The sequence below is a fragment of the Oreochromis niloticus genome, linkage group LG16, assembly GCF_001858045.2.
Source record: "Oreochromis niloticus isolate F11D_XX linkage group LG16, O_niloticus_UMD_NMBU, whole genome shotgun sequence".
In the NCBI taxonomy this organism is placed as follows: Eukaryota; Metazoa; Chordata; class Actinopteri; order Cichliformes; family Cichlidae; genus Oreochromis; species Oreochromis niloticus.
Window position 1 is genome coordinate 5021390 of NC_031987.2, and position 14739 is coordinate 5036128.

The window sequence follows — 14739 nt, forward strand, 5'->3', positions numbered from 1 at the left end:
TTTACTGACATGTCTGTGATATGTCATATCTAATATATTCACTGATTCATGATGATGTCATACAATTTATAGCTGAATAAGGATGATAGACATGTCAGTATAAACGTAAATAAAAATCTTCTGTAGTGAGTCTACAGTCTGACCTGGGCATCATGGCCGTGTTTATATAATTTAAGTCATTTGGTCCATAAATATTCTCAGCAAAAAGTTCTCAGATTGGTTTGTCTGACAAATGTCTTAAGCTTTAAAATTTTATTCAATGATCTTTTAAAAAAGGTCAGCTTTTCAACTTTTAACTTGGAATGCATTAAAATAATCTTTGTGCAAATAGATACTGCACGATTGCCGGGTTTATGTCAGCTGGAATTTGGTGGAATACACTTTAAATGTATTTTGGAAAAAGCCTTCCTGCACATTTTACGGCCTTCGTGCACGTGGCTTTTTTTTAAAGCAATCACTTCAGGTAAGCTAACAGCCCTGAGCTCAGTCCACAGTCTCAGGCCCATGTGACTCGTTGATTTGATTCAGAAAGCTATGTTGGAGTCATTTGAGCTCCCTAACGCAGCCTGAATCGGATCATATCCCAGTTTTGCCTCTGCTGGACAACGCCCCAGGAGTTAGTCTTGTTGTACACAAACAAATATTAAAGAGAAATAAATAGGTGGAGAAACGGAACAAATATGTTGTGTAGGACACAAAATTATACGCCATGACCTCAGTAATGAACCTAAATGTCACCTCTATTAAACATCTGAGTGCTTTCTAAAACGATGTATTAAAGAGCACAATCTACTATTCAATATCTCCAGTGTCATCAGAACATCATGTAATATACCATCATCAAAAAATCTTTTGTTCACCCTTCAGCAGCGACTACTGCTTTTTCATTTGATCATTCTTGCAGCTAAGGACAAGGATTGCACTAGCATTGTGTTTTTGCACAGTAGACCTACGTGTTCCAAGAGTGCAGTGTGCTGAGGGAGATATGACTAATGGCAGAGGTTCATTAGGAATGACCCTGAATGGGTTTCAGGTTAGAGTTGCTTGAAGGCTCGACAGAAAAGCACTTAGTCACTGTTGTCTCTTGTTGGTTTTGGTCCTCCAGGTTCCGATGACCGGGACACAGACCTGTTCTTGTGCGACACCAACACATGCAAGTTTGATGGGGAATGTCTAAGAATTGGGAACATGGTGACATGCATTTGCGATTTCAAGGTAAGATGTGACGTTTCTGTTACTGTTTCATTGTGTTTTTTTACTACAATGTTTTTCCTTTTGGTGTTAAATGTCTCTCTGCTAACCCTCCCCTGTCTTTATAAAAAGTTCATTCTTGGTATCTATAACAAAAAATGTAAGGCAGAGGTTCGATTTAATTGTATTATTTATATATTTGAAGAATTGTAATAGTGTCTGTCTTTCCAGCCTTTCCAAATTGTTGCCAATATTTATGCTAACATACAGAATGGTTAGCACATCTGCTAACTAGCTCACTACATATTTCATGTTACATTTTTTTCAGGGATTGTGCCCATTAATTACCATATGTTGACACATGTTGGTTAACTTTCCACTTTTGTCCTTGTCCAGATGTTAGCCATTAAAACAGGCCCTAGTTTCAAGGTTATAGCACTAATGCTACAGTCACACAAGGGAAAACAGTGTTTATAGACTGCGACACAAACAAAATAATTACAACTCCATGCAATGAACTTTTAATCTCTTTGAATTTGAAATAGTTGCTTCTAACACAGGGACCAGGTCTGCAACCACTTGTGGTTAGTTGCTGTGTAAGAGAGCAATAAAACAGCAGTAAGATGAATAAGATGAACCCAGTTATGGCAGTTATACTGAATGTGTTTGTGATGAAACAGCAATTAACTGTAGTAAATCAGCAAAAAAAATGCATATCTACTGCCTTCTGTACATGAGGACACTCACATTAAAAAGGAATTCACAGTAAAAGCTTAGATTCCAGCCAAAACCCTGTGGCAGATTGGCGAATCACAATTTTGTCCCAAGTAGTTTGCTGTCCTGTTTTGTTGTTTTGTTTTTCTAGCATAACTGAGACATTACCTGGCTGCCGCAATCTATGTTAATTTTGAGTATTCATTTTGTTACTGTGCGAATTTGTAGCACTTGAATAAATGCTGCATTGGAACAAAATAAATAGTGTGCATGGTACACTATAATCCCTCAATCCAATTGCTGCATTTTATAAATGCACAAATGATCATTCTAAACATCTGATTAGTGTTATGTAAAATGATGATTACTAAGTGTCTGAAATCTCAGTTCAGTACAGCTGCAACAGTCGTGAAAACCAGGGCCCTTAGTCTAGCCTCCTTTATTTTAATATATTTAACAGTCAAAGGCCAGGAGTGTGTGTGTGTGTGTGTGTGTGTGTGTGTGCTTTTGCTTTCAGCACAATAAATCAAAATGATTTGAGTGTCAAATGCTGAAACTAATTAAAATTGCACTTGTATACGTGTAAAAATGGCACGTATAAAAGAAAAATAATAATGAAACAGCAAAAAACACACTTGTGTTATTGGAAATATACACGTATAATAACTTGAAAGTTAATCTGTGATGCGTCTGAAGAAAGAATTTAAAGATTTATAGAATCGATTGGATCGAAGTCCATTGTCTGTATTAGATGATATTAGGCCCAAGGGGAGGTGCTCGCATACCATGAGCCCAGTTTATAGCTTGCTCTGAAATCCGACATCGCTATCCTGGTATACTACACTCTCCACATTCATAAACAAGACTGTCACTGATGAGACCAGAGACTGAAAGGCCCTCGTTAACGGCATAAATCTAGGAAATTAGGCTGTTCTTGATAATGACTCATACTTAACTTTATGGCCAGACCTATAATAAAAAAGGAGCAAGCCAGTCAGCAGAGTATTGATTTTTGTATAATGTTTGCAAGCTTTGCCAATGAATATGCTATACAGAGCCCCTGATAATAGAAACCACTGGGATCTGAGGATGTGGCACGTGTTCTCATCTGTCGCTTTTATCAGAACGTCATCAGCGCGAGCAGGCACTAGGCAGGCTGACACTCGATTGGTCACCAGTTTTTATCTCAATTTCGTACTTCCCTGGGAGCAAACGTTAACAGAGGCCTGCAGATAAATGACATTACAGCTCCATTCCTCTTCAGGAGATCTCACACTGATACTGCTGTCGCTGTGCATTCAGGCGCTCTCTGTGCTCTCGGAAAAGAACAGGTCACACCACAATTTCTGCCTCAATACCATGAGTCAGAGGGCAACTTTCTATGCATCTTTGCTTTGTTTGTGTGGAGGAGTTCCTGATGTCAGTCTCTTTATTTCATCAGTCAACATAAACATGACCCCCCTAGCCTAGCAGGCGATGCCATGCCCTGAAATAATCAGTCACTACTAATCACTGTCAAATAAATGGATCCAAGATTTTTCTCCTGTTGGCAGTTTGTTCAAGCTTTCAGAGGGGAACGTTGCATAAATTCTCATCTTGGATGGATTTCCTTTGTTCCAGAGGAATCTATGTGTGCACACATTCGCACACAAAAACCCCAAGCAAGAGACATGCAAGGGACTGTGAAGAGGAAGAGAGTTTGATGTGGTGGAATCAATGGACACTATTCATTGCCAAGATGCATTAGATTCGCCTCACACTGACTCTTTAAAGAACCAAGACTTTCTCTCGCTAACCCAAGTCAAACTGCTACAAAGCAGCGTGCGCTCTTGTACCTGAATATGAGTTACGTCTTGTCTTTGCTAATGCAATGCCCTGACTAATCACATAAAGTTTGCCGGTAATTCATCTCACAGCAGCTGCCGGGCAAAGCTATTGTTGCCGGTTTGGTTTTGTTAATGTCAGGTCACAGTGCTGATTCCCAAAGGGATCGTCCAGTCTAAAAGTATGTGCGCTCACGGCGATGTGAAATACTTCAACTCAAACTGTCCACTAAAGGGTAACTGGAACAATTTATTGTTCTTAGTAATGGTTCTTTTTAACAGAAAAGTTGGGAGTCGCTGGAAAAATGTCCAATAACTAGACACAAAATTTACATATAACTGTTCTCAGACTCTGAAAGATATAAGACATGATGGAAGCAAATAGAGGAGGTTTAAATATAGGCATCACAGGAACGTCTGGGTTTTTTTGTTGCTTTTTTATGTTTGATTACTGGGCTTTTTTTCCCAAAAAAATAATTTAACAAATTTTCATTTAATTTTTTTTTATTTTTTAGTAATAATTCCAACAGTCATCTATCCTAAACTGTCATGACTAAAGATAAAAGATGGATGTGGCAGGCGATGCTGGAGTAGCCTACTGGGAACTTTGGGACTATTTCCCGTTTTAACTGTTGAGCAAATTAAATTAGATAAACATCAAGTTAATCTGCTCTAAAAGTAAGACTCATATTGCACCTTTTACAGCTTTGATATTGGAGCCTCTGGATGGATGCTATAACCTGAGGGAATCCCCCGCCTACATCATTAAAGTTGGTCTAGCACATAAAGGATTAGATCGTTGATTTCATCATTGATATTTTCTCTACAACAACTGGCAAGAGATGAGGAGTCTTTTAATTATTACTGAATCTCTCTTGTAAAACAAGAAATGCATCAGATCAAGTCGAGTTTCGCATGTTAGGCCTATTTGTACAATTGAGTATCAGAAATGGCCGAAAATGTCATTAAAAATAAAAAATGCAGTCCTTAAAAATCTTGCAGTTAAAGGTTTTCATATATTTTTGAGCAACTGATAACGAAATTTTCTGCTATGAATGAGGATGGTCTAGAAGTTAGTTAGCGAGGAGCACAGGATTGCTGAGAGGCCTGATAGGATACCGGGAAAAACAATGTTTATGAACCACATTAACTGCACTTTCAAGTAGAAAAAACCCCACACAAACCCACAGAGAACATGATAAATGAATCCTGCATGAAATCCAGATGTTCATACGCTTCTCATGTTTACATTGTAGATTGGAAGAAATCTATCACGTAAATTCAAATAAGATTAAAGGCTATTGAGCCAAGTCATTCATATTTTTTACAACATTTCACGTACATAAAGTCAAAGATACAAGCAGAATTATTAAATGAATAATTGATTAAAGTTGTTAAATCAATAGCTTGACGGTATCCATGAAATTACAGCCGCGTTCTGACTTTAATATCAATCAATACTGATGGATTTAATACTGGGGTGGGGGGTTTGCATAACTTAGTGTTGTTTAGGAGACTGATAGGAAACTAAAAGAAAAGTTTAAAGTGAATTGTGCCGTCATTTATCCCGTTTTCTCCACCATGAAAATGGTCTGTAGCATGAAGCTAGTGGCACATGATCTGTCTTAATGTATCAGCTCTTACATGTTCTGTAGATTCTTAGAAAAATACAGGAATCAGATATAAAGTGGTTTTTTTTATTATCTGTAATCAGATAAAGTTAGAACAAAGTGCTACAGGGTTTGGTAGAGTAGAATAAAATAGCTCAAAGAATAATGAGTTTTTCCCCACATGGTGTAATTAGTAGTATAAGTATGCAAAGCATACCTTCATGAGTCTCTTCCACACACAATAGCAAGGTTTTTGGGTCAAGAATGAATGCAGTAATATTCTTCAGAGAAAGTTCAAAATCTGTCATAGCCTGCAGCAGGAACAAATTCAGGAACAGTCATGCTCTTGTTCCTGCTGAAAACAACGTTAACATTGTAGCTGCAGCTCTATAACACTAGCTAACACTACTTAGCATACACTTTTTGCATTTATTTAAATTTTCTGCTGGATTGATGCATTTAATCGACAAAAGGTAATGATGGCAAATAAATTTTAATGGCAGCAAAATACTGGTACTTAGGTGCAAATTAGTGCAACAGGTCAATCAATTAATTTAATTTGTGTGAAGGAGAGCGAGTGTTTTAGGTAGCAGAGGAAGCTTTATTTATCTGCAATGTAATTACACAATGAATTTGTCTCTCACGTTATAATTTAATAAATGTTTTCTATCAAAGTCAGTGAAATTACCATTAAATGTTTTCAGTGGCTTAGTGTATTAAACAAAATAAGATGACGCTGTACAGGCAAATGTCCTGTCAAAACATCGGTGACACCAACATTATCAATTACTACTTATTAAGCCTGTGTTTATTGAGGTAAGTGAATCAGTAGAAGAATTTGGGAACAAGTTAAAAATAAAAAATGCAAATGCTAGAAAATTAAATCATTTTTACAAAAATTTGGAGGAAAAAGTGTTGGCAAAAATGATGACCAAAGGATGTGATAGACTGTGTGCAAGCAAATCTTTGACAGAAATTCTTTTTGAAAGGCGTTCAAGTCTCAAAGGGCAGAGTTGGAAAGCACCGTGAGTAGATCCAGCAGCTCTGTTTATGAGTAAGATGTTACATTACAGCTGAATGTGAATGGAATATGTGTAAAAGCATCCAAGCATCTCCCGCCGAAGGTGTTGCAGATGAATGGGAGGCAGATGTTAACACAGCAGATGTAAGTAATGTGATGGGTCATTTATCTCGGGATTATGTACTACTCGAGGCTGATGACTACCAGCCCAGAGTCCTTGTAGTGTTCCAGGTAGGTCATGTTTAGTTTATGAAAGTTTCTGCAAATTGCCTGGCACCAGTAACACATTTCCTGAAGCAGTACACTGAATGTTATTGCTGCTCTGGATAGTTTAGCCCTGTTGTCTTAAGAAATACTTTTTTTTCTATTTAAGAAGTTTTTCAAATGTACATAAATCTTTGATCACTAGCAGTGTGACTCTGAAGTGCTGTACTGTATGTTTGTAAGTTTTATCCCCAACAAAAACAATGTCGACGAAACGTTTTGCACCGTCAAAGGCACCTGCGGTAGCGCCCAAAAGGCAGAGGAAGATGCTAACCATCGCACAAAAAGTTGGACTTCCGGACATGGGTTTGATCTTTGGTTTCATTCTGTAATACTGGACTTATTCTTCAGTGTGTAGTAAGGGGTTTTACAGCCTTAAAACATCTATAACAACTGTAACAAAAAAAAAAAAAATTCACCTATCGCGGGTTTTTTTTTACAACGTAACTCCCGCGATAAACGAGGGAACACTGTAATCCTTATAATAAAAGTGTCTTTTAGATTCATAATCATAATGCCACAGTGTGAAAGTGTATGGTTAAAGTTTTATGAATAGGCACTAAAAATCAACATAACTGAGAGCTGATTTTCCCTTTAGGCTGCTTTGAAAATACACTGGCTCTGAGGATCTTATTTAATACTGCTTCACAAAGTCTCAACGTTGTCTGTGTGGGTTTCAATAAAAATGTCATAGTAATAAATAAATATAGGAAAAAATTAGTTGACTCTTTTGTATAAATTTTTGTATAAATTCACCTCTCACCAAGACAGCAATGGCAAAAACACTCACTTTCATAATGAGAGCACATTAACCAGTGGGTTGTGCCAAAAGACAATGATCTTGGAAATCCGTGAGGGCTGATTGTAATTTAATTCACATTCAACTCTAAACATCTCCTGGCATTTTATATCAGCATCTAAGCATATAACCAACACTTGCAACAGGAACATGTCTCTCTGTACATCCCCCCACGTGGCACCTCTGCCCTCTTTATCGCCTCTTTGTAACTTTTTATCTTACCGTCTGTTTGAAGATGAAACACTATGCTTCACATATTGAGGACACTGTGAGTCACTCTACACATGTAAAAATACATTTGGGAGACAGACTCCCTGGTATCACTTTCTGTTACCAGTAGCAGTAGCGCTGCTGTGTTTGGGCAATTACCCTGCCACCGATGCTATCAGATGGCTATCAAACAATTGCTGCGCATATTGAATGATTTGACTAAGAAGGAGGTCGTTCAGCCCTATTACATCAATCTTTTATATACCCTTGTATATTCCACAAAAACAACAACATTATTCATTCAAATAGGCAAAACGACCTCTGTGCGGTACGTGTACGTGTTTTCCTCATAAATGACCTTTTGTAGTCATGGAGATAACACATTGTCTGAGACAGAAGTAGTTTAACGTCATAGCAGTGCAAACGCTCTTAGAGAGGAGGTTTAGGGTGGACAGTGTGCTTTGACATGCGGGGGCAGCTGTTCCCATGCTGTCTCCTGCTACGACTTGTAACCGCTATTTTATGGTATATTATATGTAATTGAGATCCTTCTCTGTGGAAAGCTATTAATATCGCATTTAAAAATAAGACCAGTTATTAGCTAATAAAATAACTGTATACAATCAGGCATATGTAGCACCTTTATTATATAAACTGAAGAAGTTGGGAAGTTGCTGTGGCTTTTGATGGCAGCAAGACATCTCAAATAGAGCTGGGACAGCACCATGTTTACCACTGTGGAGCATCCCCTCTTCAGTCTATAAAAGCTGGTTACTGAGGAGATCAGTTGCTGGGTTTATGGGAGAGATTGCTGCCCCTTTCTTTTCTGATATATGATTCTAACTGCTCAACATTCCTGGGTCTTCTTTGTTGTATTTTTCACTTCATGATGCACCAAGTGTTTTCAGTTGGTGAAAGGTCTGGCCTGCAGGCAGGGCAGTTCAGCATGTGGACTCTTCTGCTCTGAAGTCATGCTGTTTAAATAGATACAGTGTTCAGTTTAGCATTGTCTTATTGAATAATGCAGTACCTTCCCTCCCTGAAAAAAATAATGTCTGGATGGGAGCACATGATGCTCTAAAACCTGTGTATACCTTGCAGCACTGATGGTGCCTTTCCAGATGTGCAAGCTGCTAATTCCATAGTCACTAATGCATTGCCATATCATCAGAGATGGAGGCTTTTGAAGTGAGTGCTGATATCAAGCCAGATGGTCCCACTTCTGTTCACTCCAGAGGATCCGGCATCCATGTTTCCAAAAGGATTTATATGACTATAGATTACATTTTCATTTTGCCTAAGTTCATTTTTAATGAGAATAGAAGGCCCATAGCAGAGAGTGACATTTCTGGATTGGGCTCACACATGGCTTCTTCTTTAAAAGACGGAGATTTTACCTGCTTCTTGGATAGAAGTTGTGTTCACAGACAGTGTTTTCTGGAATTTCTGAGCCCATGCCGTGATTTCTTTCACAGAAGCATAAATGGTTTTAATGTAGTGCTCTACACCTCTAGTATTAATTTTTGACCTTGTCCCTTGCGTACAGAGATTTCTCTAGATTCTATTTTGAGTTTATGAACTGTAGAATAGGAGTTATTTACAGCCTGTGCATTTTTACAGGAACATCATTTTGAAATTCGTAGATTGGTGAACCCTGTACACATCTTTACTTCTGAGAAACTCTGTAAGATACTTTTTTGTATCTAATCCTGTCAGCGAGATGTTGCCAATTAACCTAATTAGTTGTAAAATGTTTCTCCAGCTGTTTCTATTTCACACCACTTACTTTTCCAGCCTTTCGCCACCCCTGTCCCAACTTTTCTGAGATTTGTCACTACTATCAGATTCAATGAAAAGTAATATTTTTTCTTAAATGGCAATTTTTGTAAGTTTGAACATTTGATATGTTTTCGATATACTATTGGAGTGAAATAGGAGTTAATGAGTTGTCCAAATCATTTCATTTTCACAGCTCAGCTTTTGTGAAATTTGGGTTGTATAGATTACCTGCCCTCTAATGGATCGTCACTGGAAGGAAGGGAAGTGTCATTTTTACCGATTGCTGTGTCAGTAATTTAGCATTTTTTTTAAAAAGTACAAGAGAGTTAAAATTTAGCGGGACAAATATTGACTTGAAGTTAGAAAGATATACAGAGCAATACTTCAGGCCAGGGTACACAAATGTTGTGTATGCAGGTAGTGTAGTGTGGTGTAAAATCTGTGCATGCAGGCACTATCCTGTCTGACCTCTCTAAATACATCCAACACTGTACATTCAGACTGCAAAGCAAATTTATTGACTTTATATAAAAGAATTTAGGATAATGTTGGCAGCACATTTGGTCCTCAATGTGCTCCCTGCTGGTTGTTTGATGTGGCCACTCCTCGCTGTTATGCCTGACCTCAAATTGCTCTCCCACTTTTCACCGCCGGAAGCCGTCTAATGTTTGGGTTGTGATGGCCAGACTGCTGAAGCTCGCAGCACATCAAAGAGGGATGGGAGCTAATGTGGGTTCATATGATGTTGATGGGAGGGTGTGGAAGGGCATTGCGTCCTTCATATTGCACTAAACAAGAAGCTGTGAAAACGTTTTGACACACACCTTTCAGAAGCACGTACACACGGCAACAAATGCCTGAGTGCACCTTAAACAGCGGAAACACACCTGGCCTTCCCTCTCTCCCCACCTTCCTCCTTCAACAGATTAACGCAACACCCCATTCACTTCCACACAAATAAGTTAAAATCATGAAATCCAGACACCGTCACACAGGCCCAGGTGGTACTGACAGTAGCTTTTGATGCAGACCCCATTCCATATATTTGCATTCATTTATAATCATTTTATCCAGGGCCATGTGTACCTACTGGGAGTGAGCTTTTGAATAATAGTGAGTTTGTTTCCTCGAGCTGACCAGTATCACAGTTTTGTCAGTGATCTAGATTTGGCTGTTCACTGCAGCGAGTGGACAGCATTGTGACTTTCTATCACATCATGGAAATCAGTTGGTGAAATTTGATGGTGGAAAAAGACTGTCGCGGAGAGTTCTCATATACATATTATGAAGTCATCATTAAAACAATGATTGGATATGATCTACATTTTAAGATAACAAATGTTAGAAATACCCATATTACAAAATCGCAGTTACATGTGTTTAAGTTACTTTCTTTAACAGTGACGAAGAATAAATTACATTAGTCTTAGCTTGAACTTTTGATTTTGCTTGAACAAGCGTATCAGTTAAAGCAGCAGCATTTTTATGGGAGGCATTCCTAAAGAAAATACAAAATACACTTTTGGTTCAAGTGGTTATACTCCATGAAGAGACATTCTGTTATTTCAGCTCAGGTTTTGAACTATTCCTGCTGCAAGTGCAACACAAAAGAGTTGAATGGAATGTTGTTGCTCTAAGCATTTTGTTCTGCTTTGAAATGCTTGAAAGTACTTCATAACGAAAAGCAACATTTTTGGATTAGTTTCTGTAAAGATTAGTTTCTGAATTATTATGTTTTAGTTGAGTAGGAGGCTTTAAGAAGCACAAGTGGAATTCCAATCTCCTTTATATCAGAAAGGACCACTAAACGAAGATGGTTATTTCCATCTGTAGCAATTTATATTTAGTCTTAGGGAGCTCTTCTGGGACCTCGAACTCACGTATAAATGGAAAACATAGGGCAGAGGACACATCTTACCATGTGCATAGAAAGAAAGCAGGTGGCAGAGAGCAGTAGGCTGTTAAGGACACAGTAGGCGTCATTGACTTCAAACTGATTAGTCAAACAAATTGAAAAGAGCTGCTGATGTGGAGGTGGGTTGCAAAGTGGCTTGCAGATGTGCAACAGCTGTAAGCAGCCTAAGGTAGCTTTAACAGTCCACCCTATGTAAAAGTTAGCAAAAGCTGATATCACATGCTCGACTTATTATGGTGGCAGCGGAAGTATTAGCACTGACTGTGTCAACATGTCAGCATGGTCAACTAAGCAGGACAAAGCACCATCTGTGGAACAAATATGTCTCTTTAGTTGTTTGGGTCAATTAATTCTTCAGGTTGTTTGATCTTTCCTGTCAGAACTTCATCTCTGCAAGACAAATATACCAATTAATGTTACCAAGAGAAGTTAGCACAGGAGGTGAGTTTCTGGGTTCTTTTTTTGAATTTGTTTCAAATGCAACGCCATTCATCACAAACAGAGGCAGTAATAATGAATAAAATAAAGGTTTCACTCGTATTTTTACTGACAGAATTTTTAATAATAAGCTTGAAAAAGCATGCATGAGCTTTCTTGAAGTCTTGTAAAACTTTTGAGATTATTATAGAATATTTGCTCTGTTGTTTATATAAACTCTTCTGCAGCCACAACTCTAATGGTTGGGTTAAAATCACAATAGAGGCTACTTCTCTTAACATGAGCTCTCATACCCAGATGTAGTGCATGTGATATATATCAATGATAGCCTAAATATGTTCCTGTTACACTGGGAAGGCAGAGAAGGAAGACACTGGACTCGGGGAGGAACTGCGCTGGGCGTCTCTCCTGAAAAACGGAGGATCTGTGTCAGCTCCTCTGTGGCTCTGGCTGGCCTGTCAGACACTATTACAGAGGAGTCTGTCTCTAGCGACTCGGCTGGGGAGACTCCACAGGGACTGGCAGGCTAGGCCCTAATCAAGAGAAGACTGCGAAGCGGTTAAAGAGCAGAAGCACAAGCCACCTCCCAGTCTTCCTCTATCTCTCTCCATCTTCCTGTTGTCACAGTAACTCCCGTCTCTGTCTCCCTCTCACTTGTCCAAACAACTCACCCTGCCTTGGTGCTGTCCTGTGCTACTCTCTCTTTGTCTTCTCCTTCATTGTAAGGACTTGACCAGTGTGCGTAAACATGGCAAGGCATCATGGGAAAACAGTTTGTCACTTACCCAGACAGTGCTTGACACTGCTCTATCCAGGAGGTCTGTGGAATACAACACATTGTCAGGCACAGAACAGATTTGTCACTCTGGCGGCGCTCCTCTGGGATTCATTGTTGTTTTTTTGCTGGTTTTTTTTCACATTCACCTTATATGACATCCACTGTTTCTAAGTGTTTGGGACCCGGCTTTGCTAAAGTTTATCTTCAGCAAAATAAAACTTTACTGCACTTATGGGACACTGCCTTTGTCAGCAACTCGGCTTTTGGTTGCTGCTAGCTTCAGTGGTGTCCATTCTCCCTAGGAATTTTGATATAACTGGATCTGAAAGGAAGTTGAGCCCAAGCCTGTCAGTGACCATTATCACAGATGCACCAGCCCACACCACACTTTGTTCTTTGTGTGTGAGCCATCGTTAGTGTTTTGGTTGTCTCTTTTTCTTGCATGGATGAAGGTCAGTCCCTTGCATGAAGCTGATAATCTGATAAATGTTTTTTAGCACAGTGATGCAGCAGAATAGATGTTGTGAATTTTGACTTTGGGACAAACCCGTGCTAATGATTTGATATTAAAGAATAAATCATATCAGAGAAGTCCTGATATGATTCATTCTGCAAAAACATTATAGATTAATAATTAAAATGTATGCAAAATACATTATTTTTCAGATAAAAGCTGTTTTTGTGCTGATGTTTAAATCAAAACCCAGACATATTTTATCATAGATGGAGTTTTTCCTCCTATCCCCATACTGTACATTACCTAATCAATAGAACAGTGAACATGCCGTATTAACAACAGAACGATTTCTTGAATGCTGATTGAGATCAAAAGTTTTATGGAAAGGTTTTGAGCATTACTTTGCTTGATTTACAGCCAAATTGTGGACTAACCATTAGAATATGTGCAAAATGTACTTTCTGAAAAAAGCATTTAGAAAAACATGTTTTTGAAACATTTTTTTAAAAGATGACACTAAAATAAACCACAGGTAGATTATTCGAATAGTATAATGATTTCATTTGGAATTGCTTCTGCTACCCTTGAACATTATTCTGAAAAATGAAATATGAAAAATTGCTATAATTCTTAAAAACAATTCTCAGTGCTTGAATGGATGGATAGAAGCTTTACATCAGGACCTAACGAGCCACAAGTGTTGCCTCTTCCTTTCCCCATTTTCGCTGTACAGTCTTGCAATTATTTTTTAAATGGTCACAACAGCACATTTATTTAATTTTGTTCATGAACACACAATGTCAGGTATTTGTTTTGGTTTGGTTCACTCCAGTAGCTTTAGAGTCACCTTTAGCAGAAATAACTTGAAGTAATCATTTTCTGTAAGACTTTTTCATTCTCTCACGCCAGTGTGGAGGAATTTAGGTCAGCTCTGCTTTATCACCTTCTCTTAAGGTCCACCCCAGCATTTTAGTCCGGTTGAAGTCTAGACTTTGATTAAGCCATTGAACCACCTTTTTCAGCTACTCTGTTGTAGATTTGGGATCATTGTTTTGTTGGATGACTCAATTCTGGTCAAGCTTAAGCTGCCTGATAATTGACTAGAATATTTTGGTATAGAGAGGAGCTTATGAAGAACTCAATAACTGCAAGGCGCCAAGGTCATGAACTTTAACATTTAGCATCCTAACTGAGGTCTGTAGAGTCTGAGATGTAGCTCTTGGGATTTTGCAAGTTCTCTGAGCACTGCACAGTCTGGCTTAGGGAGAATCATCAAGAATCAGTCAAGTCCATGGGAAATTAGAAAATTCAATCCGTCCATTGAAAGTTCATTGCAAAAGTTGGTTTCAGAAATGTTGCAACTTCAATAAAGCACATTTGTTTATATTGTAATGAATTATATTACAATTATTATCATACAATACACCAGGAGGGGGCAATCACATTACAGGCAGACAGGGCCACCCTATGCCCTCTTCAGCCACACCCCTGTTAATGCCACAAGAAAAGGGCAATTCAAGTCCACATTTTGTGACTACTGGCCCGCCTTTAGAGATATGCTGGTACAACTGAAGCTGAAACTGAAAAAGAAAAGGGTAATTCTGTGTTTGGCACTAATGTGACAGAAAAAGAGACATGAGTCTCAGGAAGCAAAAGAAAAGCTGAACAGAATGTGTATTTTTTTTAAAAAATCGAACATGGTATTTATGCATTATTATATACAGTCATTCCCCCTCTCTG

The 14739-nt window shown here is 38.4% G+C and overlaps 1 protein-coding gene across 1 annotated transcript in view; it reads left to right on the top strand.

Moving 5' to 3' along the window:
• The window catches only part of tmeff2a (transmembrane protein with EGF-like and two follistatin-like domains 2a), a 129016-nt gene that overhangs the window by 12411 nt on the left and 101866 nt on the right, over positions 1–14739 (top strand). The window contains exon 2 of the mRNA XM_005450459.4: positions 1106–1215. Coding sequence (XP_005450516.1) covers positions 1106–1215 — 110 coding nt within the window. The remainder of the gene's footprint in view (positions 1–1105; positions 1216–14739) is intronic.